Raw genomic sequence first — 22,732 nt, forward strand, 5'->3', positions numbered from 1 at the left:
CGTCCAGTGCACATTTAATAGAAGCATTGGATATTAGCTTCCCCTCTTGGATGAGCGTCTCAGCTGCCTCCTTGTATTCGTCTGGCAGGTGCTGCAACAGGGTCTCCAGTGTGTCATAGTGTGCCCTGTCATACCTCGCTAGAAGTGCTTGTGTATTTGAAATGCGCCAGATATTGGCCGCTTGAGCTGCCACCCTTTTCCCTGATGCCTCAAACACCTTTGATTCTTTATCTGGGGGAGGAGCATCACCCGTTGTTTGAGAATTAGCCCTCTTCCGGGCATTTGAAACAACAAGAGAGTCCAACGGTAACTGTCCCTTGATGTAAGTAGGGTCAGTGGACGCTGGTTTATACTTCTTCTCAATCCTAGGGTTTATCACCCTGGCTCTGGTAGGCTCTTTAAAGATCTCCCCAGCATGTTTTATGACACCCTTCAACATAGGCAGAGTCTTGACAGTTCTGCCTGAGATGGAAAAGGTGTCAAAAAGAAAGTCCACTTCAATGGGGTCAGCATGGAGCTGGACGTCATGATTTTTAGCCGCCCGTTCAATGAGGGCATTAAACGCCGCTGAATCCTCAGTAGGTGACGTTTTAACAGAATACAGTTGAGTGTCAGGGGCAGAGTGAGGATCACCTGGGTCAGCACCAGCTGCCCAGGGTTCATTGGTATCTTCAGGGTCTGTGTAGACAGGATAGCTGTACTCGTCCTCATCATCACCTTCCCCAGCGTCCACATCAGAGTAAGTGGGCGAGATATCATGGCCATGTGGAGAAAGTGGTTCCACAAGAACAGGAGTGGAAGTGGAATCCTTCTTTTTCTTCAAAGGAATTTTGTAGGACTCCATTGGCTGTTCCGGGGCAATTTTCCGTTTATGGAGGGAAAGTCTGCCCGTTTCGGCATCGATAAAGTGTTCTTGTTGTTCTTCCAACGAATATTGTCGATGCCTCAAGGTTGGGACCACTGTCGTCGACTTCGGCACCGAGGGCACCTTCTCGGGCACGCCCGCGCCCATCCTAGGGGTAAAAGCCTTCGGCGCCACATTCGGCGGCAACGTGAAGTGAATGGGCGTCGACGCCTTGTGAGGTTTCTCGACCGGCTTCGAAGGTGGAGTTTATTTCGGGCCGACAGTCGAGGCCTTCTCCTTGATGCTCTTCAGGGAGTCCGCCACCTGCTTGGAGAAAGCGGCGGACGGCCGCGCCGAGTCGACGGGATCCTTTGAGGCACCACTAGATGTGGACTCGTGGGTTGCCCCGCTCTTGGTCTTGTCTTGTTGACGCGGAGTCTCGAGAACCCTCTGATCACCAAGTCCTTCGTTGGTGTCGACCGTCTTCGACGCCGATTTACTCGGCTCGACCACCTTGACCTTTGTCTTTGGCGTGGCAGACTTCGACTCGACGCCCTTGACCTGTGTCTTCGGATCGACAACACCCTTCTGCTTCGTCGGCTCCAAGGCCTTCGATCCGATCAAAGTAATGAGCACATTCGGTTTCGAGGGGGGCACCAGTGCTTTCGCTTGTGTCGAGACCGTTGGTTTCACTTTCGGTTTCGATTTTGTAGGGTGCGGCTCGATAGTAATGTCCGTAGCCGAGCCCGAAGGCGGGGCCGTAGAACCCATTGTAAGATCTTGGGTAAGGCCTAGTGGCGATCCCTCGACCTGAGCCTTTTGAAGCGTTACGGCCCCAATGTCAGTTTGAGTTAGCTCTTCGCTCGACCCATCTTCCATGGCCCCAAAGGCCCGGTCGTCGTCCCCTACCTCGTCGACGACTTCTTCGGCTTCGAACATTTCAACGTCCGCGTCGTAGTTATAATCGACCTCCGACGCGGGATTCGACAGGTTTTCACCAACTTCCCGGTCAGCTCCCTCATCATTCCCGGCATTGAAGATGTCCACAGGCGCCGGTGCAGTCTGCTGGGCCTCCTGGTGCGCAGCGCGTCGATGCTTAAGCGTCTTCTTGGATCTGAAACGGGAACAAGCCATGCAACTGGCTTCATCATGATCCGGCGACAGACACTTGTTGCACACCGGGTGGACGTCGATGTGGGGATACTTGGAGTTGCACACAGGACATCTCTTGAACGGACTCCGGTCCATGATGAACAGTTGATAGGGTCTGTGGCGTCGACTGGGCCTTCCGCGTCGAAAGCACGCGGTTCTCTGGAATCCGGCTCGGAACCGAGCTGGAAGAATCAGGCACCGAACGCAAGACTATACCGACGAAGAAAACTAAAGACCTTTTGGCCTTAAGAAAGTTTTTTGTCGATTCCGGCTAGAGGGAACCAATATACATCCGAACCCAATGGCGAAAAAAAAAAACTGAGGATGTAGTCAATGCCCATGCGCACTGTAGTCCAGGGAAGGGGCCACCTTTCTCGTGATACTTCGAAGACTCTTCCAGGACAACAATGTGCGATCATCCGGACCCAACATTAGGCGGCGATCTATGCACAGATATGAATTCAGCAGCCCACATGCCTCGAACACGGTTGTTCCTAATGTATACATAAAAATGAGACTGTTTGTAACTTCTATGTTGGTAATGCAAGACATATGTCCATCATATTGGAATTGTTACAACGCCGGACCCCTTGGTCTCGACTGCTAAGATGTGTCAGAGTGATTGATATATAGCCATTGGATTACTTTGCGGCCGGCCCTTTTTGGGTTGTAGGCCTAATGCTGTGTTCTTGAATTAAGATACAATAAAGGTCTTCAAAAAAAAAAAAGCAATATTTTGTTTCCCGGCATTTCTGTCTCCCAATGTAAAAAACTCGATATTTTGTCAAAATACCACAGGAATAATAGTCAGGATTCAGGTGACAGTACATTACAAAGATTACTACCATACAGGTGGCGTGCAACATACTATTAATTACAGAGAATGGTAAACCTTATCTTCTCATCTTCCTTGTACACACTCTGCAGCATTCACTGCCGCTAAGCATCAAGCCTTTTTCAACTCATTCATCTCATAACGGGGATTCAGGACATATTCTTTCAAAGGTTCACCTCCTGCCTTTTTAAATGATCACCTCAAGATTCCAGCATAATCTCAAAGAGGTTCACTGGTCATCAACACTTACTCTTGGACATACAAAGCTGGGTTTTGAAGGCCTACCTGATGTTGAATACCCTTAAGCTAAAATACACTGAATTCGTAAGGGTATAAACCTTTATGGATTCATCCCACAACTGTCAGACAATTTTGGATTCTACCTCCATTGTAGCCTAAGTCTCAAGACATGTTGATAAAAAAGAATCCCCCCAAAAATCCAAACAGCCTGTACTAGCTCTTCCTTCTTCACTGATTCAACATATACTTTCCCAAAAACACATTTCAATCAAATTGGTCACATTCCAACAAGACAGAGACAAAACCCTCTCAATGGCATTTCAAACACCCAAAAAACAGCTCTGACGAGCGTCCTCCGTACAGCCATATGGCTGATAAAGGGGCTGAGAAAGTATAGCTAAATCAAACCCACGTTTCAGTAACTCTAAGCGCTCCACTTGTGCACTAGCATCACATTCAATATTTGCTGCATCACCTTAAAAGCAGTGAATTCCAACACAGTACAGTACCTGGTGGATAAGGGAAATATCTCTAGTGACCAATGTAACAATAAGTTCACTAAATTTGAGATGCGGAAATGGAAAAAGAGACAGACCAGGAAACAAGTTTTCTCCCCAAGGAGCTGGTATATCATCTGGACACACATCCATCAGGCGTTCTCACCTCCAGGACTGATGGAATGAAATACTTGCTTTTTCAAGGAATACCCAGTCCAAAACTACAGTTTATTGCACTTGACCTATGGACTATATGAAGAAAGATAATTGTGCATGCCTCTTGGATAATTTATCAAGAATCACCCTACTAAGTGTAAGTACACTCTACTTGCTTTTCCTTTTGTGTTCCACTTCCCCGTCGTGCTCTGCACTCTTATTTCCATTTCCATTTGTGATGTACAAACAAATGCATACAGATACCATTTAAACGTGCTAATTTTTCTTCTAGTCAGAATTCACAAGAAAAACACCTTGTTTATAAAGTTTATATCCTATTAGAGCCATCACTATCATTTTTAGATTTACATAGGTACCTTATGGAGCACAGGATTGAAGAGCAAGGACAGTTTTAATGCAGTCATCAAAAGTGGGTTAAAAAGAATGAAAACAGCAGGAACATCAAATAAACGCATGCCACAATCTCATGGAGCAAATTACAGCTTAAAAAACAATCTCACGGAGCAACTCACAGTTTTAAAAACAAGTAGAAAAAGCTGAAAGAAGTTCATAGCCTTACAGAATTACACAGTTGCATCACTAAGACCTGATGAACAAGTTACTCACCTTCGGTAACGCATTATCTGGTAGAGACTTATCTAGCTGCAGATTCCTAACCTTTGCATTTTCCAGGCGTCAGGCTGGATCCGGAAACTTTTGCTGAGCAATACCCCTTGCGTGTGCCGTCGGGTGGCTCCATTCGTGTCTGCGTGACGGCGACGATAGCTCCAGTTATGACATTGCAATACCTTTATAGGTGTCACCCAGGCGCGTGGACCTCAGTACTTTTCTTTTTTTCATGCCAGAAGTGCAGAGCCACGAAACTAGGGTCCTGAACAGGGGAGTAACCCTACCCCTACAACATTAGTCCTAACAGCATGGAGGCATGAGTGGGGATGTACGGAATCTGCAGCTAGATAGTGCCTACCAGATAATGCGTGACCGAAAGGTAAGTAAATTGTTCATCTGATAGAGACTTCTAGCTGCAGATTCCTTACCTTTGAATTAGATACCCAAACCATACCATCCCGGCGGTGGGTTGTGGACCAATACCTCAAACCTGCAGGACTGAAAGGGTAAAATGCCCATCTCTGCGGACTTGATTGTCCAGGCAAACTTGTGCATTGATGCCCACGTAGCTGCCTGACAGATGTCTAGGACTGGGACACCCAGAGCCAAGTCCGTAGTAGAAGTCTTTCCCTTGGTGGAATGGGCTCTTAATCCTTCAGGGGGCTGCTACTTTGCCAGGGCATAGCAGATCTTAATGCAGAGAATGGCCCAGAGAGAGATTGTCCTTTTCTGCACCGCCCTTCCCTTCTTAGCTCCCACGTACCCCACAAAGAGTTGGTCGTCCACCCGGAACTCTTTAGTGCGGTCAAGGTAGAATGACAATGCCCATTTTGGGTCCAGTCGATGGAGACACTCCTCTTCCTTTGAGGGAAGCGGGGGAGCAAAGAAGGTGGGCAATGTGAAGTACTGAGCCAGATGGAATGGAGTCACAACTTTTGGCAAAAAGGAAGCCCGGGTGCAAAGCACCACTTCGTCTGAAAAAGACATCAGTTAGGGAGGCGAGCAAGATAACGCCTGCAACCCACTCACTCTCCGGGCAGATGTAATCGCCACAAAGAAGGCTCTTTTGATGTTCAAACAGCCAGAGGGGACAATTGTGAAAAGACTCAAAGGGAGCACACATTAGGTAGGTGACAACTAAATTAAGGTCCAACTGTGGCATAACAAAGGACATGGGTTGAAACAAGTGAGCCAGCCCTTTTAGAAATCTATGTACAATAGGAGACTTAAAGAGAGAGGGCAGGCCTGGCAGCTGCAAAAAAGCAGACAGAGCAGAAAGGTAACCCTTGAGAGCTCCCAAAGCAGAGCCCTGCTTGGCAAGGGCCAGAATAAACAAAAGAACAGTAGAAAGAGATGCAGAAAGAGGGTCAATAGACCTTTCAGTACAGTATAATACAAATTTCTGCCAACAGCAGGTGTATACCGTCTTAGTGGAGGGCCACCTGGCCGCCAAATTACGTTACATACTTCGGGAGGATGGTTAAAAGCCACCAACTGCAGCCACTCCATCTCCACGCATGGAGGCGCATAGTTGACAGGTTCGGGTGGAGAACCCTTCCCGGCTGCTGTGACAGAAGATCCTCCCGAAGGGGCAGCCTGATCGGATGATCGATGCTCATTTTCAGAAGCTCTAGATACCAGACTCTTCTGCCCGTCTGGAGCCACAAGAATGACTTCGGCACAGTCGCTCCTGATCTTCTTCAGAACCCTGGGCAGGAGTGTTATGGACGGAAAGGTGTACAGCAGGTCTGAGCTCCTTTTGCAACGAAAAGCTTTGCGGAGCGATAGCCGCCTTGAAAACTCCAGCACGCAGTACTGCTGAAACATTTAGGAGTGACGGTAATAACTGTAGCTTGGTTCTGCTCTTTTCTCGATGCCCGGTCACAGCAAGTATTTCCCCGCCCTCATGTTTCCTCCTCTAGTCTTCTTGTGTGTGGAGTCCCTCAGGGACCAGCGTTGAGCCCTACTCTTTTTAATGCCTATCTTCCCCCCTGGCATCGTTAGTCGAGCAATGTGGGATGAGAGTGGTCTCATACACTGACGACACTCAGCTGGTGTTCTCTTTTAAAGATCACACAGAGACTGCATTTGACAGTTTTAAGCTCTGTGTGAACAATATTTCATCTTGGATGACAGACAGTTGCTTGAAATTAAATGCTGACAGAACAGAGGTACAGTTTTTAATCAAAGCGATACAAAAGGGGATGATGGACGGAGCGTTTGAGCAAATAGAACACTCACCCTCAGTCAACTGATCCGGGTTTAATCCATCACCATTCTTTAGCTCACTCAGCCACCCCAGTTCAGACATGGCCATATGCAAATCAGTCTGACCCTGTGCCTCATGGGAACAGTCCAGCCCGAACTGCCAAGCCATGTCTTTCCTGGACCGGAAACAAGCATCCTGAGACCGGTTTCGGATTCATAATCCTCATCAGCCAGGCTATCTTGAATCCAGTAGCTAAGTGAGCAAGGGACTTACGTCTGAGCATACCCTGCCAACATAGGGCGAACAAAGCGATAAAAAAGGGGATGATGGACAGAGCGTTTGAGCAAACCAAACACTCACCCCCAGTCAACTGATCTGGGTTTAATCCATCGCCATTCTTTAGCTCACTCAGCCACCCCAGTTCAGACATGGCCATATGCAAATCAGTCTGACCCTATGCCTCATGGGAACAGTCCAGCCGAACTGCCAAGCCATGTCTTCCCAGTTCGGGCTGGACTATTCCCATGAGGCACAGGGTCAGACTGATTTGCATATGGCCATGTCTGAACTGGGGTTGCGGAGTGAGCTAAAGAACGGTGATGGATTAAACCCAGATCAGTTGGCTGGGAGTGAGTGTTTGTATTGTCAACGCTCCGTCCATCATCACCTTTGGTTTTTCACTGTTTTTTAACCCCTTCCATGCTCATGACGAGCTCAGCTCGTCATGAGGCACAGTGGAGCTGTGCTTATGACGAGCTGAGCTAGTCATGAACAATGATATATCTTACTTTGCAGCACAGGAGGGGAAAACCTCTAGCAGCCAAGGTGTTAATCAACCTTCTCCTCCACGGTCCGATCTCTGATAGCCGGCGGAGCTAAACCCCCACCCACTCTTGTCACCTCAGTTAGAAATCTAGGTTTTAAATTTGATTCTAACCTCTCAGGCAAGGCCCAGATTGGTCAAGTTTCTGCATCCTGCTTTTGGAAACTGAAAGCCTCCTCCATCTTCTGCCTATGGAATGCCGGGATACGGTGGTCCATGCTCTAGTCACGTCTCAGCTTGACCATGCCAACAGCCTGTACCTGGGTCTCCCACCCTACTTGATTAGAAAACTGCAAATTATTCAGAACGCCGCAGCTAGGCTCATTAGAAACGTGCCACTCTGCCATCCTATCTCCCCTCATCTGCGTAACCTCCACTGGCTCCCAGTCAAAGGGAGAATAGAGTTTAAGGCGCAGTCCTTGGCTTACAGAGCGTCTAGAGACAGGGGCCCTGGATATCTGTAGCAGAGACTCCAGAAATATCACCAGGCCAGGGCTTTGCGATCTAATCAACAGGAATTTCTACAGATCCCTTGCTTAGCAAAAGTCAGGATTGGCGGCCAAGCTTTCTCAGTGAGAACTGCTTCAGTTTGGAATTCCATGCCTGACCAACCTCGTTCAGGAAGGCTTTGAAAACATGGCTGTTCGATCTACCTTAAGGTGTGTCCCAACTTCCCTATATGTTGTATCCGCTGTTTAGCGCTGGGACACCACTGTTGGTGGTAGCCGTGCGCTGTATAAATGAAATGGAATGCAGGAAGTTCACTGTAGTCTAAAGGTGGGAGACGACCGCCTGGGGCAAGGACGCCTTCAACAGCCAGTTGTTGAGTTAGGGGGAAGACCGACACTGCTAACCTGTGCAGATGAGCTGGAACCACCGCCATCACCGTGGTGAACACCCAAGAGGCATTGGTTAGGCCGGAGGGGAGCATGGTAAACTGAAAGTGCTTGCGGCCTAAATTGAACTACAGGTTCAGAATGCAGAATGGGGTGTTGAAAATACGCATCCTGCAGATCCAACGCTACCATCCAGTCTCCTTTGTCTAGGGCAGACAAGAACTGAGCCAGAGTGAGCATCTTCTTCTTGAGGAAGAGATTGACGGTCCAAATGTCTAAAATGGGCTGTGGCACATTGTTCTTCTTTGGAATCAGATAGTAGCAGGAATAGCAACCAGTGCCTACTTCTGAAAATGGGACCCTTTCTATAGCTCCTTTGACAAAGAGAACTGCAACTTCCTCCTGGATCAATTTTAAATGATCCTCCGTAAGCCCTTCCTGAGTTGGCAGAATGGAAGGAAGGAAGGAAGAAAGGAAAGGAAGGGATTAGTCCACTTGACTGATCTGCAAGACCCACTTGTCCCATGTTATTGACATCCAATGGGGGAGATCATGATGGATTCTCCCGCCAACTGGAGTGGTGTGGTCTTGCAGAGTCAGACTAGGAGTTCTTGGAGGCTGCAGCTGCCGAGGGCAGGCATGCTGACTACTTCTGCCTTCCATTTCTAGCCCTGAATAAACTGCCTCCACGTCCCCACACAGTTCTAGAAGCCTGTGCAGGACGACGGCTAGGATAGGCTAGGATAGGGCTGATGCAGCTGGAAACCCCTACCGTTGCCACGAAAAGAGCGAAAGGTAGACTGGCCACGAGGAGTAGTAGAGAGGCCCAAGTATCTGGAAGTAGATAGAGAGTCCTTGAACCTCCCTAGGGCCGATTCTGCCTTTTGCCAAAAAAGACGGGTCCCATCAAAGGGCATGTCCATCAGATTTGCCTAGACATCCCCCGAGAAGCCAATTGTCCTAACCCAGGCAGGTTGCCTCAAAGCCACTAACATAGAAATCGATCTGTCCAGCGAATCCATTGTATCAAGGCCACACCTGATGGTGAATTTTTGCTGCGTCTCTCCCGTCCTTCACAGCTCGAGAGAGCACAGCCTGGGCCTCCTCAGAGACTTGTGGCAGTACTTGCGCAACCATCTCTCAAAGGGAGTGGGATAAACGGCGCAATGAGCATGCAAAATTCACCAACTGCAATGCCAGGCTGGAAGAAGAAAACATTTTCTTTCCAAATGAATCCGGCTCTGTGTCATAGGGTATGAGGATGGGGCAGGCACCACCGATGGGCACCCGCAGCACGGCATGCACTGACTTCGTGTCCAACACCGGAGAAGGTCACAGTGGCACGACCGGCACCAACCTGGATACGATCCCTCAGAGACGGGGTCAAATCTGACGGGCCCCTCCCGACTCCACAGGCCAGAAGGCTCCCCTGAGGGGTCGGCCCGCACAAATGCACAACGCAAGGCCTTGTAAAACTCTTTAATCTGTACGGGGGTTGCTCCGGCTTTCGGAAAAGGGGGAGGCGCAAAGTCGGCCCTGGATTCAGCTCCGCAGAACCGTCCCTAGCGTGTCGGGGTACCTTACCTCCTTCGTCGGTGGACAACATTCAAGGTGAAGAGGTAATCCTGGACTTCTTATTCTACTTGAGTCTCTTCCCCAGGTGTCCCGATGACCTTGAGTGGGATGAAGAGGACTTTGGGGTCCAGGAACGGTCCTGCGACCTTCTCTTCCTCGATCGGGACCTCCGCGGAATCTTACTTGACGGTGTGGGCTGTCAGGCCACAAAGAGCTTCAAAGCCCGCTCCCTTAAGGTCTTGGGAGCCATGGCCCGACAGTCCGAGCACAACTTTGAATCATGGCAGCGCTTGAGATACCATAAGCATACGAGGTGGGAATTGGTGACCAACAGCCTGCGGGGCAGGCCCCGCATGGCTTATACCCTGATACCGGTAAGTAATGCACTTAAGGAAACAATTTACAATAGGGGACTTGAAAAGAGAAGACGTAGAAAGGCTAAAATAGCCGAAATATAGCCCTTGAGGGTGCCTAGAGCAGAGCCCTGCTGGGCCAAAGAAAGCAGGAAAAGGAGAACCTCAGAAAAGGGGCACAAAGGGAATCCACAGCCTTTGCTGCACACATGCCACAAATTTGTTCCATATACAGGCATATACTGTTTTAGTAGAGGGACGCCTGGCTGCCAAGATAACATTACAGACTTAAGGAGGACGGTAAAAAACTGTCAACTGTCGCCGCTCAATCTCCATGCAAGGAGGTGGAGGCTGGACAGGTTAGGGTGGAGTACCGTTCCCTGCTGAAGCGACAGAAGATCCTCCCGAAGGGGCAGTGTGATTGGAGGATTGATGGCCATGTTCAAGAACTCGGGATACCAGACTCTTCGTGCCCAGTCCGCAGCCACAAGAATTACTTGGGCCCGGTTGCGCTTGATCTTCTTCAGCACTATGGGCAGAAGTGGTGTAGGCCAAAAGGAGTATAAAAGACTGCAACTCCACTCACTCTCAGGGGTAGGCTGTTGGGAGAGGAAAGTGGGGTCACCTGGGGCCGGGTGGTGGTGTCAGGCAATCATCCTTTCCACAGGAGCCCCTGTGCTGGGCTTGGAGCATTTGCCCAGAAGGATGTCTGTGAGGGCCTCATTGAAGGGCAGCAGGGGCTCCAAAGAGGCTGCTGGTGGTTGAAGCACGTAAGTCAGGAGGTTAGTCCTGACTGCCACCGTAGGTAGCTCAAGGCCCAAGGCTTCAGCCGCCCTATGCAACACTACAGCGTCGGAGGCTCCCTCCTCTGTAGCCACGGTACGGGGAGAAAGCATGCCTAGGTCTGGGGATGTATCCAGACCACTGGCCTTCCCCAGATCCTCTCTACAGTCCGGCTCTTCCAGCTAGTCTGCCAGAGGGTGAATAGACCCTTCCCAGTCCTCATCACCCTCCTCTGGGTGCCACTTAGGGCGATAAGGAACGCCAGGATAGAACAGAGGTACAAAATTACTGGTCGACGCCGGTCCAGCTCAGTGTCCATGTCGACCGGGAGGCTGGGGTCGACACTGGATGGGGACACAACCAGCGTCGGAGGGGGTGGAAGTGTCGCCAATGGATTCAGCCCCACAGGAGGTGTCATAAGGTCGACCGGCGCTGATCCAGATCCAGGCCTGGATCCCTTGGATCTCTGCGGCGCCTAAGCCATGGGCATCGAAGGCCTGAAACCCCCAGCCGAGTCCGCAGGCCCGATGGCACGCCGGCGGAGTCGGGCTGCCCCAAGATGGAGTGAAGGGCTTCGTAAAAAGCTACGAAGTTGAGCAGGGGTCGCTCCGGCTCCAGGGAAGGGAGAGAAGCTCAGAGTCGACCCAACAGGCTATGCGGGTGGAGCCCGACGACTACCTTCCACATCATGTGGCGCGTCGGCCGACCGACGGGGAGAAGGCGAAGAGCGACGGTGCTTTCACCTGTCTGGCCCAACCACGCAAAGCAGGTCACAAGTGATAGGTTCTTGCCAGGTCACCCGTTAACAGATTTAAATCTCAGGTACGAGCATGAGGTGCCAAGGGGGCGGCTCCCACATGAACAGCAGGCCCCAAGCAGTCCACCTCAACCAGCCCGCTCTATCGAATACTCTATTGTTTTGCTAGGCTTTGCGCACCAGGAGACTTTATTTTATGCAGCTCTCAAATATCGTCTGTTATCACTACAAGAGCGGTCGAGGTGCGTACCAGAATATCCCCACCTACCTCATTAATCATACCACCACCTTCAAGTGCTCACTCCACACCTTCTCATAATGTATGGCAATTGTTTTTTCATGGTTGTTTCAATTAAAATAACACTTATCCACAATTACTTGTAATATCAAGCCGACCTATACTGTTTCAAGAATATTAGGAACATATATCGTCCTTCCACTTTGACTGCCTGGGACTTTTTATTATATGGATTTAATCCTGCCGACTGCGTACGGGCCGACCTCAATAAAACTTCAGACAAAGCCAGAACCAACGAGACGGACATCCGGGAGCTCCAGGACTTCTCTAAGAAGCTGGAACAGAGGGTAAATGAACTGGTGCACCAACACCGTCAAGTCGCCTTGAAGCTCAAGGACCAGGAGGGGAGGGCCCGCAGGAACAACATCCGGGTGGTGGGAGTTCCGGAGTGGTCCAAAGGGCCCAGCATGAACCTCTTCCTCGAGGACTTGATCCTAAACCACCTGAAACTGAAGCGTCTCTCAACCATGTTTTCCATTGAGAGGGAGCACCGCTCACCAATACCTAGGACCAAGCCTGGGGCACCACCGAGGACCATCATCGCGAAAATCCTCATTTATAGAGATTGTGACACCATCCTGCAAGCCGCCAGGCTGCTGGGAGACCTCCAATATGAAAACACAACAATTAGGTTCTTCCCAGACTTCACGCTCAAAGTACAGCAAGAAAGGCGTTCCTTCGACGGGGCGAAAGCGGCACTCGGACAAAAGGCAATCAAATACATGATGCTCTTTCCTGCGAAGCTTAAAATTATGACCAACGGAAAATCCCTCTTTTTCACCACCCCATCGGAGGCACAGGAGTGACTGGATGGAGGCAATGCTCTGACACAGACACAGCCGACGGCGAAGGGGGGCTGATGGAGAGACGCTAGTGCGAAATTACCGGGATCATCGGACGAAAGATCGGACATCGACAGGTGGAGTCAGCGTTCCTGGCGCTCCAGATCCAGCAGCCCCGGCGCAAGGGCAGTACAGAGACGTTAAGGAGCCCTCACGGATGGAGACGACTACTCCTACGGACCTCTATAAACTTTGAAGTAATGTATAACTATTCCTTTTGATTCCGGGGATCAGTGGGCGGCACCTACCAAATGGCGAGGGTGCTCGATACCCCTGGGACGCCTCAGACTTAGATATCAGTGGTCACAGACAACTTCCTACCTTCACGGTCTGAATGAACTTGCGGGCTGGCCCTGCAGTCCCTGGAGGTCAGCAACATTAATATACAGTGATCGGGACGAGGTGAATGGTGCTGCACCGACTTCTTCACAAAGGGGATGCATATGCCTGGCAGGATACTTTATGTATGGTAAGGGCCTCCAGCAGCCGGAGGTGGCGCCTGTGCATTTCCGCAACTTATAGTTAACCGGAAGGGGGGGGTTTCTTCCTCTCTTTTTCTTGGGGCGAAAGGCGCTCTGCTGGTTGGGGATATGGGTCGTTCTAAACCTACGTGGCAGGGTAGGGGGTAGGCAAGGGGTCAGCAGTTCAGTTGTTGTTTACTTATGTTTGGTAATGTGTGGCAGGAGGGGGCGGGGAAGTGAGTTGGTCGGGTAGGAAATGTAACTGTGATATGTTACGGTGTTATGGAGCGTGTGAAAGAATTGCTTCCGAAGATGGCTACAAGGTGGGATAAAAGTTTAAAGGTCCTCAGCTGGAATGTTAACAGGCTGGGGGACAAGCTTAAGAGGGGTATAGTCCTTCAATTTGTTAAACGCCACCTCCCAGATGTTGTCCTACTACGGGAAACGAACCTGATCGGTAATAATTGTCATGCTCTTAACAGGTGGGGCTACACAATGGCGGCACATGCCGATTTCACTTCAGGGGCCCGAGAGGTGGGCATTCTGGTGCACCAGAGTTTTCCACTCGCCATTGAACACAAAGAGACAAACCCTTTAGGACGTTTTGCAGTACTATCTGGGAAATGGGAGGGACGAATGCTAAATTTAGTAACGGTGTATATCCCACCCGGTCTTCAATCTCAATCATACTCACACTGGGCAAACTTCTCCTTTCCCTCCCCGAGGGGCAGCTTCTTCTGGGCGGAGACTTTAACGCTGTAGTTTCGGGGTGACTAGATAGGCACCCACCTGGACACATCACCACAGGGCACATGTGGCTATTCAACCTTCTGGAGGCATTTGGTGCGGTAGACATTTGGCGCGCGCGCCACCCAAATCTACAACAGTACACATTCTTTTTGGGCCCATACTGCACCCTCTCCAGAATAGATTACATCCTCATGCCTCTACAGAACGACACTAACATCAGAGAGATTAAGCACCTGGCACAGGGTATATCAGACCACTCCACCATATGGGCTCATCTCAACTTTGGGGAACGGAAGGTTGGCTGTGTTGCGCCCATAAATCCCTGATTCCTTCAAAACCCAGAAACCAAAAAGATAATTACTCGTTCGATCGATCAATACTTCCAAGAAAATTAAGGGATAGTGGGTTCCCCTACAGTCCTTTGGGAAGCATTCAAAACTGTAATCAGAGGAGAAGCCCTCTCCGCAATAGCGGGGCTACGCAAGGAAAAAGAGAAGCAAATGCTCACTCTCAGGCAGGACCTCCTCGTACTGGAGGAGGCAGCCCAGGCTACGGGTGACCGGCAGCTCTGCACCAGATGCAGCTCAAGGCAGCTGGTTACAGGGCACTTGCCACAGATGCCGCAAAGAGCCTAGCGAGAGACAGGGATGGCTGTCTGTATGATCAGGGTGATAAATCGGGCAAATTAATAGCCTTGTTGGACAAGAAACAGAAAGCGCAGAGGGTGGTGGCGGAGCTCAGGGACGAGTAGGGTGCCCTCCTGATGGAGCCCAGGAGAAAGTGCGAGAATTCGCATCACACTTCAAAAAGGTGTACCAAAGAGAGTTGGAACACCCGGAGGAGGACTCCTCCGCGCTTTTGGCCGACATTAAGATGCCTACCCTCTCCGACGCGGACCGAGAGGCCCTGGAAAGTGCGCTCACTGCGGAAGTGCTGGCCAAGGCGATCACTGACCTCAGGTCTGGAAAGGCCCTGGGACCCAACGGTCTTCTGATTGAGCTATACAAGCTCAAACCCGACAGCCTGGGTCTTCACCTCAAGCGTATGTTTGAGGATAGCAAAGTTCTGAGAAAACTGCCAAGAAATCAACGTGTAGCCACGACAGTGGCCATTCTGAAGGTGGGGAAACCCGAAGAGATGTGCGCCTCTTACAGGCTGATCTCATTGCTCCACGCCGAACCCAAGATCCTCGCGAAACTGCTCGCAAACAGGCTCCAACCAGTGCTTACCAAACTGATTCACCAGGACCAGTCAGGCTTTATGCCACACCGCAATACCGCTCTTAACTTACGACTCCTTGGGGTACTGGGGCGCTGCCACACGATCCAGGAGGATGTGGTGGTGGTCTCATTGGTTGACACAATGGCATTCGATACACTTGAATGCCATATATGATGGCGGTCCTCAAAAAGTTGGGATTTGGCCCGAATTTCATCGGATGGGTAAGACTCCTCTACTCTGAACCGTTAGCCCAGGTGGTGGTGAACAATAAGATTTCCAAGGTGTTTATGTTGGAGAGAGGGACGCGGCAGGGCTGCCCCCTCTCTCCCCTGTTATTCGCCCTCTCCCTGGAGCCGCTGGGATGGGCGAACAGGTTGACGCTGGCTACCCCACTCTGGGTCTCAGAGAAGTTAGGTACACTAGGTCGCACTAAAGGGTTCAGAAACTGGGGCCTGATTGGGATCGCCTGTATCACGGATCTATGGGGAACAAAATGAATGGTATAGTTTCCCTCACTGCAGAAGGCGTATGAACTGGCACAGACAGAGTTTTTTCAATATGCGCAGGTCAGACACTCACTCCACCCAGACCGTCACTTCCCGAATCCCCTCCCCTGGAGGACAGACTGTTGGACTGCCTCTTACCGGACAAGGCCATCTCCCTCACAAACAAAAAACTAATACACCATACCCCTGACCCTCTACTTGAACTCAGGCGGAAATGGGAAAATGACAGTTTTGAGATCCGACGATGAGGAATGGAGGGAAGCGCCTTCCTCCCCTAAGGAGGTGGCAATATCACCTAAACTAAGGTTGATACCATTGAAAATTCTACATCGCAGCTACATCTCTGGTACCTGACTGGTATTAATGGGCAGAAGCGTGGGAGGGCTCTGTAGACAGTGCGGGAAGTGGGAACGTTCAACCATATACTATGGGAGTGTCCTCTGATTCAGACCTACTGGAAGCGAGTCCATAACTGTATGCGGGATCTCTGGGGGGTAGAACTGCAGCTTGAAATCAAGCGATGCCTCTTAAACATCTGGGAGCCCACAGATCTGACTGCAAAAGGCAAAATCTGGGCGAGCCTTGGCCTGATGATAGCAAAGCGCAACATAGTTCATCTGTGGGGGGCAGTAACACCTCCAAAGCTTGGTGCATGGCAAAAGGACATGGACTGGTGTATGCTGCAGGAGACTACAGTCTATGTAGCTCGGCCTGCCCCCGGAAATGGATAGCAATCTGGTCAAGGTGGAACAAATTCCGTGGCAATTATGTGACCCCCCCATCGCTTCCCTTGACGTGCCGCTGACCCCTAATATGTTGTATAATGTTGCCATCTTGTTCCCTTATTCCTTGCCATTTGTATTTTGTGTGTGCTCCTGACAATGTAGCACTGTGACAATACTGCTTATGTATATGTATCGACCATTGAGATTACCTGCACCAATAAAAAAAGTTATTAAAAAAAAAAGAAAATCCTGTGGACTGACCACTTCTAACCTTCAATTAACTATAAACACCCACTATAATAATGCCCTTAGTATCACTCTATAATGGTTGCTGTGTTCTTCACAGATAGTAATGTAACTTTCACAACCTATGGACGCACAGGATGCAATGAAGCAACAATAATTTACAAACATCTTATAGAGATCATCTCAAAGTACCTAACACACTAACAACTTGACTCCAATTCAGACTGCAGTGAGATAAGAAAGCTGATGCCACAAGTTTGCTCACAAGCATTATTACCTTTACACTTACTTATCATTTGTGAATGCCAACATCTACACCATGTGTGCAAACTGATAGTTTGACATTCAAGAATGTTAACTACCCTTTTCCCTCCTGTTACCCTGACAAGTGAACCTTTGATTATCTACTATGACTGAGGTATTTCAGACTCTTCTATCTATGCAGCATGGACCTTACTGTTACCAGTAAATGTTTAAAGGCATCCCCTCGTATAAGACTGACTTAAACTACAGTTACTAAAAGTACAGGCCCTGAGTGACTACTTTCAAAGCCTACTTGGTGTGTATTCTGAGTGGTCTGCAGTGGTCATTACAAGGATTATTTAACAAAGAAAATGTTCTGTTTAGATACAAGTGACGGACGGCATATGACAATTTTCTGCCTTGAGGAAGCCACTGCATTTGTGTAAAAAGGGTGAAACGCATGTCTGCCAAAGCTCCTTCAATGCACATGCAAAAAGAGAATGCTGTACTTTGAAGAATATGCATTGTGCACAATAGAATTAAACAAATAACTGTTTGAATTGTATTATGCTCTCTGAACGATATTACTATATACAAGATTCTACATCTGTGATGTTAAGTGCTTGATCTTCTCTTCTCAATCAAGCAATATGACATGCCAACATGTATCTTTAGTATATCTCTTTTTTTCTAAATATGTAACATTTAGGGAGGAATCCTTCACTTCTGGCTTTAAATTTTGTCTAACAACTTGGGAAAGCCTTATGGAAATGTGTTACTTTCCAGAACTGTGACGCCTACACGATCTCGGTGTTGGAAGAGTAAGTAAAAAGATTAGAGAAGCAACAATGCTCCTACATTATCATACTCCTTGGACTAACACCAGTTGAGGACAATTCAGACCTGTCAGTGGAGAAGAAGTCATTATTCGACAGGGCAGTATGCAGCTTTGTTGATGAAGCCCTGACATGTGAAAGGTGGTGTCACTGATGACGGGGAGTGTCAGGAAGAACGCGGGCAATGCTGGGAGGATCCTAGTTACTGTCACCAAGCATCACCTTCGGAAAGACTTCGAAGGCCAGCTGCAGCTAAGAAAGTACTGAGCCATCAAGGTCACTGAATCCAACAACTCCCGATCCGCAGAACCAGGATATTTACTAGGAGGCAACACATACAGTTTCTACATAATGAAGAGGTAAAGAGGGGCTTTAGCCTCACTCTTTTTTCCCCTGCATGGCTGAAGGTGATAGCAGAAGACTTATGAGGTCATGTGGGCTTGCCCATTGTTTACACCGATTGCCTTCCTTCCCAATAACTTTACACTACCCGTTAAGCCTTACTATATTGTTTTTACACTTCCCTAATGAAAGAACCACATCCCCATGGCTTCTGGGCAAGAACCTAAATGCACACTCCCAAGAGTCATTTCATCAGCTCTCCCTTTATTTATATGCAAACGGACATTCGTAGGGTTTATTTGGAGCACCACATTTGAATGTACATTTTATTTTTACTATGTTCTCACTAGTGTAAATACTGAATTTAGCTTTTTATATGTCGAGTTTATCTGATAATCCCGTGGGCAATGGAGTGTTCACACTCCTGAGACATTGCACACATTGATTTCTCTCAATAAAAAAATATAGAAACATAAATAAAAAGTTGAGGTACAATTCACAAACTTTCTTCTAAAATCCAGGCGGGAATTAATATACCAAAAGTTCCTAAGGATGCAATAACTCTATTATTAATGTGCAGTATACATGGCTAGTAGAATCTTATTACTGCATTAAACGTCCGCACAACAGACAGAAGAAAGGACCAGCTGTGATGTGGGATACACAAATATTTCCCAGTAAACGGAAATATGAAGGATTTTGAAGGAAAAGAATTGTCATTTTGCGGGAGTCTGAGTAAAAAAAAACATTATTCTTGACAATCGTGCACCATAGCATACTGATAAAAAAAATGACAAGCAATGTGTCTGCAAAAAGATGGCTACTAAGTGCTTACTTATGCAGTGAGTGGTTCCTCAATTCCATTCTTTCTCTGTGGGGGAATTAGGTCCGTACATTGATGAACACGATTAAACGGCCAGCGCAGCATCCAGACAATGGTATATGCATCCTCTGCTCTCAACAAAAAAAGGCTCGACAGCGATTTCTGTGCTACTTAGTATATTGCAAAGTTCCTCAACTCACCTCCAGACGCCTTTGACCTTTCTTTCAACTTGTCTGAAGGCATTTCATTGTAGCCAGGAAGTTCTGACATCTTCACTCCAGATCGAGCTTCTGCTATTAGCTGACGAGCTCTCTCCCTCAGCTGCCTCCGCCGCTCTTCATCTTGCTGCTAGGAGATATTGAACAGTTGCCAACTAAGTAATTGACAGAAATGCAATTTCACTCAATCTGATCATCGCGATAGGACCTGATTTACAGCAAGGGTTTGGCACATATTAAAAACAGGGCGCTCTGTATCAGTTGGGTGTCATTCCACAAATTTTCAAGACATATTAGAACTGGGAGTTTTTTTTTTATTTGTAAATAAACTGTCTACAAATATTGTGCAGTTAGAACCGGCATTTAGGAAGTTTAAGTCAACAACATTTTACTAAGGGGAATGGAGAACCAAATAATTGTAATACCTGAGCTGAATGTGGACTAAGGTGCATGGGGAATAACAATACCATTAGTGAGAGGGAAGTTGGACTTAGGGATCTGCCCATCTAAAACAAGAGCCCCGACCTCTGGGAATTGAGTCTATTGTTTGTGTATGTCGTATTTCACTTTATGTTCGTATATACATTTTCATAAAAGCAAGTAGTTTGACTGGACAACCAAGTATTGCTGTTACTGAACGTATTTTGAGTAGTGAGTCTCTGTTCATCTCCCTCTCCTCTACCTGCTCCCCTAGTTTATATGATTGAAATAGTGGGGGGTGTAGGGTACTTGGGGGAGCTTTAGTCAGCGTGAAACCAGCCTATGCACTGGAGCCTGTAAACTGTTTTTGTAATGGACTTACTCATAAACATGGAGCGGTCAAATCAGCGGGAGAGTTTTGCCGTGTCACAAAGCAGCAGCTAATTAATTAGGTGGCCACCATCTAGTACTCATTTATATATTAAGGAAAATAACAGACTGAAGAGAGTATCTGAGGAACTGTGGAGGCAAAAGACCGTCTTAGAGGCCTTCACAGGTAGTTTAAGCACTGCCATCCCTTCGATTCACACCAAGCAATTATTATTTCAAACAATTCACTGTTACTTTACATCGAGGATCCTTGTCTGCCAGGAGTCCACAACTTCAAGGGTGTTGCTATCTAGATTCTTCTAAGGTGGGCTACTAACAAGGTGATCATCTTTGTAACCCACGGCCTCTTCCCAGTTTATCAAACATTCTTATGTCTCCATACATGACATTCTGTGATCATGGTGCCAGCGCCTTTTACGCTGGCTTAATCAGGGATCTCGATTTCTCTATCTTTTTTTTTTTTTTTAAATCTTTTTATTAACAGATTTTACAGATATTTTCCCCCCTCTGAAACCGAGAGGGGGTGAGGAACAGTTTGCTAAAGTAAATCAATAATGCTTCCACCGTGGAAGTGTAAAAAATTAATATATAATCTGAAAGTATACACATCATATGACACATTATAACTTAAATTGCATCTACAGCTTCTCCCTCATACCTTAGTATTTGCACAGACCATACTTAACACAAAAACAACACATCCGTTAAACTTACATATTTACATATAAACAAATTATACATCACTTTATTTCTTATTAATACCAGTTCCTCTCCCTTATACCCCAATGATCCTTATGCCCTTTTATGCATTATATACACACTATATACACTTTATATACACTTTACACTTCTTCCTTCCATTTCATTATTGGCTCCCATATTTTCAATCCTAGTTTCCTTGCATTCTTTCCTCTTCTTGAGTATATTGCTTTTTCTAGATTATATATACTTAGAAGCTTGGCTAACCATTGCTGGAATGCTGGTGCCGATTGTTCTAACCAGGCTGAGGCAATACATAATCTAAAGACTGCCATGGCGACAAAGATAAAATAGTTACCCTCTTCATGTTCATTGCCTGAGTCTACCCGCAACAGAATAATTGCAGGTGTTAAATTAATAGATAATTTCAATGCCCTTTGAAGAAACAATTCTATCTCGTTCAATATTGTCAATAGACATGGGCATGTTGCAAAAATATGAATAACATCTGCCTCTAGACTTCTGCATCTAGGACAATTTATACCAGTAGTCGCCCCCCATTGTGCAAGTTTCGCTGGAGTGTAGTATAGCCGATAGATGGTTTTATAATGCTGAGCCTGCAGAGACGCAGAGCACAAGATATTCTTTCCTAGTTCTACTGATATATTAAAGCACTCCTGCTCTGTGCCCAACTTCGCCGACCAACTTTCCCCCCACTTAACCATATCATCTGTTTTAGAGTCAATTAGCTCTGCGTAAAACCTTCTGATTGTGCAGTCTGCTCCATTATGTATTGCCTCTAGTATACAATTTTTCTCAAATCCTCTCAATCCCCCCCTTTTATTTTGCAAGAAACTTCTTACTTGTAAATATTTGAAGAAGTGTCTTGTTGACAAATCATATTTCGCCTGTAAATTTGCAAATTGTTTCATCCCCTGTGGGGCCATCAGATCCCCCACTTTTATTATCCCTTTTCGGTACCATTCTGTGTACACTAAGTCAGAAAATATATCTTCAGGAAATATCGTATTCTCTTTTATCCTCGTGTATCTATTAAATTTCCCCAGTCCAAATTTCTTAATAAACACCTTCCAAATATTATGTGCACCCAAAATAGTCTTAAATCGTGTTCTTTTAAAATAAGCTGTGTCAAAATGCTTCAAAAATATATTTTTAACTTCTTCTCCCATCAATATGCCATATATCGCTAATGAACCCAGATGATCTTCTCCTTCCACTTCTGCTCCACCTATTAATCCTACCATATATTGTAGGGCTGCAGCCCAATAATAAAGTTTTAGGTCCGGTAATGCCCATCCTCCTCTTTCGAGTGCCATAAATCTTGCTGCTCTCCTAGTTTTACCTTTAGACCAGATAAATCTGTTAATCATTCGTTCAGTTTTTTTAAACCAAAGGTTATCAAACCACAGCGGGATTGTCCTGAACAGATATAACAATTTCGGCAGTATTAGCATTTTTATGATATTTACTCTGCCAACCAATGTGAGATGTAGATTATTAAGTCCATCTAGCTCTATCCCCACTTTTCCTATAATGGGGTCTATATTTAGCTCTACTAACTTTTCTAATTCTGTGGTTATAGTTATGCCCAGATACGTTCCTGTCTGTACCACCTGTGGATCCTGACATATAGCCTTGTTATTTTTTATAATTTGTGTTTTTCCAGTGTTCAAAGAATATCCTGACACTTTCCCAAATTCTTTAGCCTCCAGCTCCACATATCTTATAGCCTCTGTGGGTATTGGTGTTACAACAGCCACGTCATCGGCGTAAGCAAGTATCTTACAGTCCCCCCTAGGTGTGGCAACTGGAGGTATACTCACATTTGCTTCTAATCTCCGTATTAACGGATCTAAATATACTGCAAAAAGTAGCGGGGAGCACGGGCATCCCTGCCTAGTACCCCTATTTATTTTCACTTGTTCCGTTGTTCCCGAATTTATTCTAATCCTAGCTACTGGATCCCTATACAAGGTCTTTATCGCTGTCAGAAAACCATTT

The 22,732-nt window shown here is 47.3% G+C and overlaps 1 protein-coding gene across 6 annotated transcripts in view; it reads right to left on the reverse strand.

Moving 5' to 3' along the window:
- The window catches only part of EHBP1 (EH domain binding protein 1), a 1,903,610-nt gene that overhangs the window by 443,700 nt on the left and 1,437,178 nt on the right, over positions 1 to 22,732 (reverse strand). For 4 of the 6 annotated variants that reach the window (XM_086927634.1, XM_086927631.1, XM_086927632.1 and 1 more), the window contains one exon: positions 19,184 to 19,331. In XM_086927634.1, the coding sequence (XP_086783760.1) occupies positions 19,184 to 19,331 (148 nt within the window). The remainder of the gene's footprint in view (positions 1 to 19,183; positions 19,332 to 22,732) is intronic. The other 2 variants (XM_086927633.1, XM_086927630.1) reach the window with 1 other exon arrangement.

The sequence above is a fragment of the Lissotriton vulgaris genome, chromosome 6, assembly GCF_964263255.1.
Source record: "Lissotriton vulgaris chromosome 6, aLisVul1.2, whole genome shotgun sequence".
Lineage (NCBI taxonomy): Eukaryota > Metazoa > Chordata > Amphibia > Caudata > Salamandridae > Lissotriton > Lissotriton vulgaris.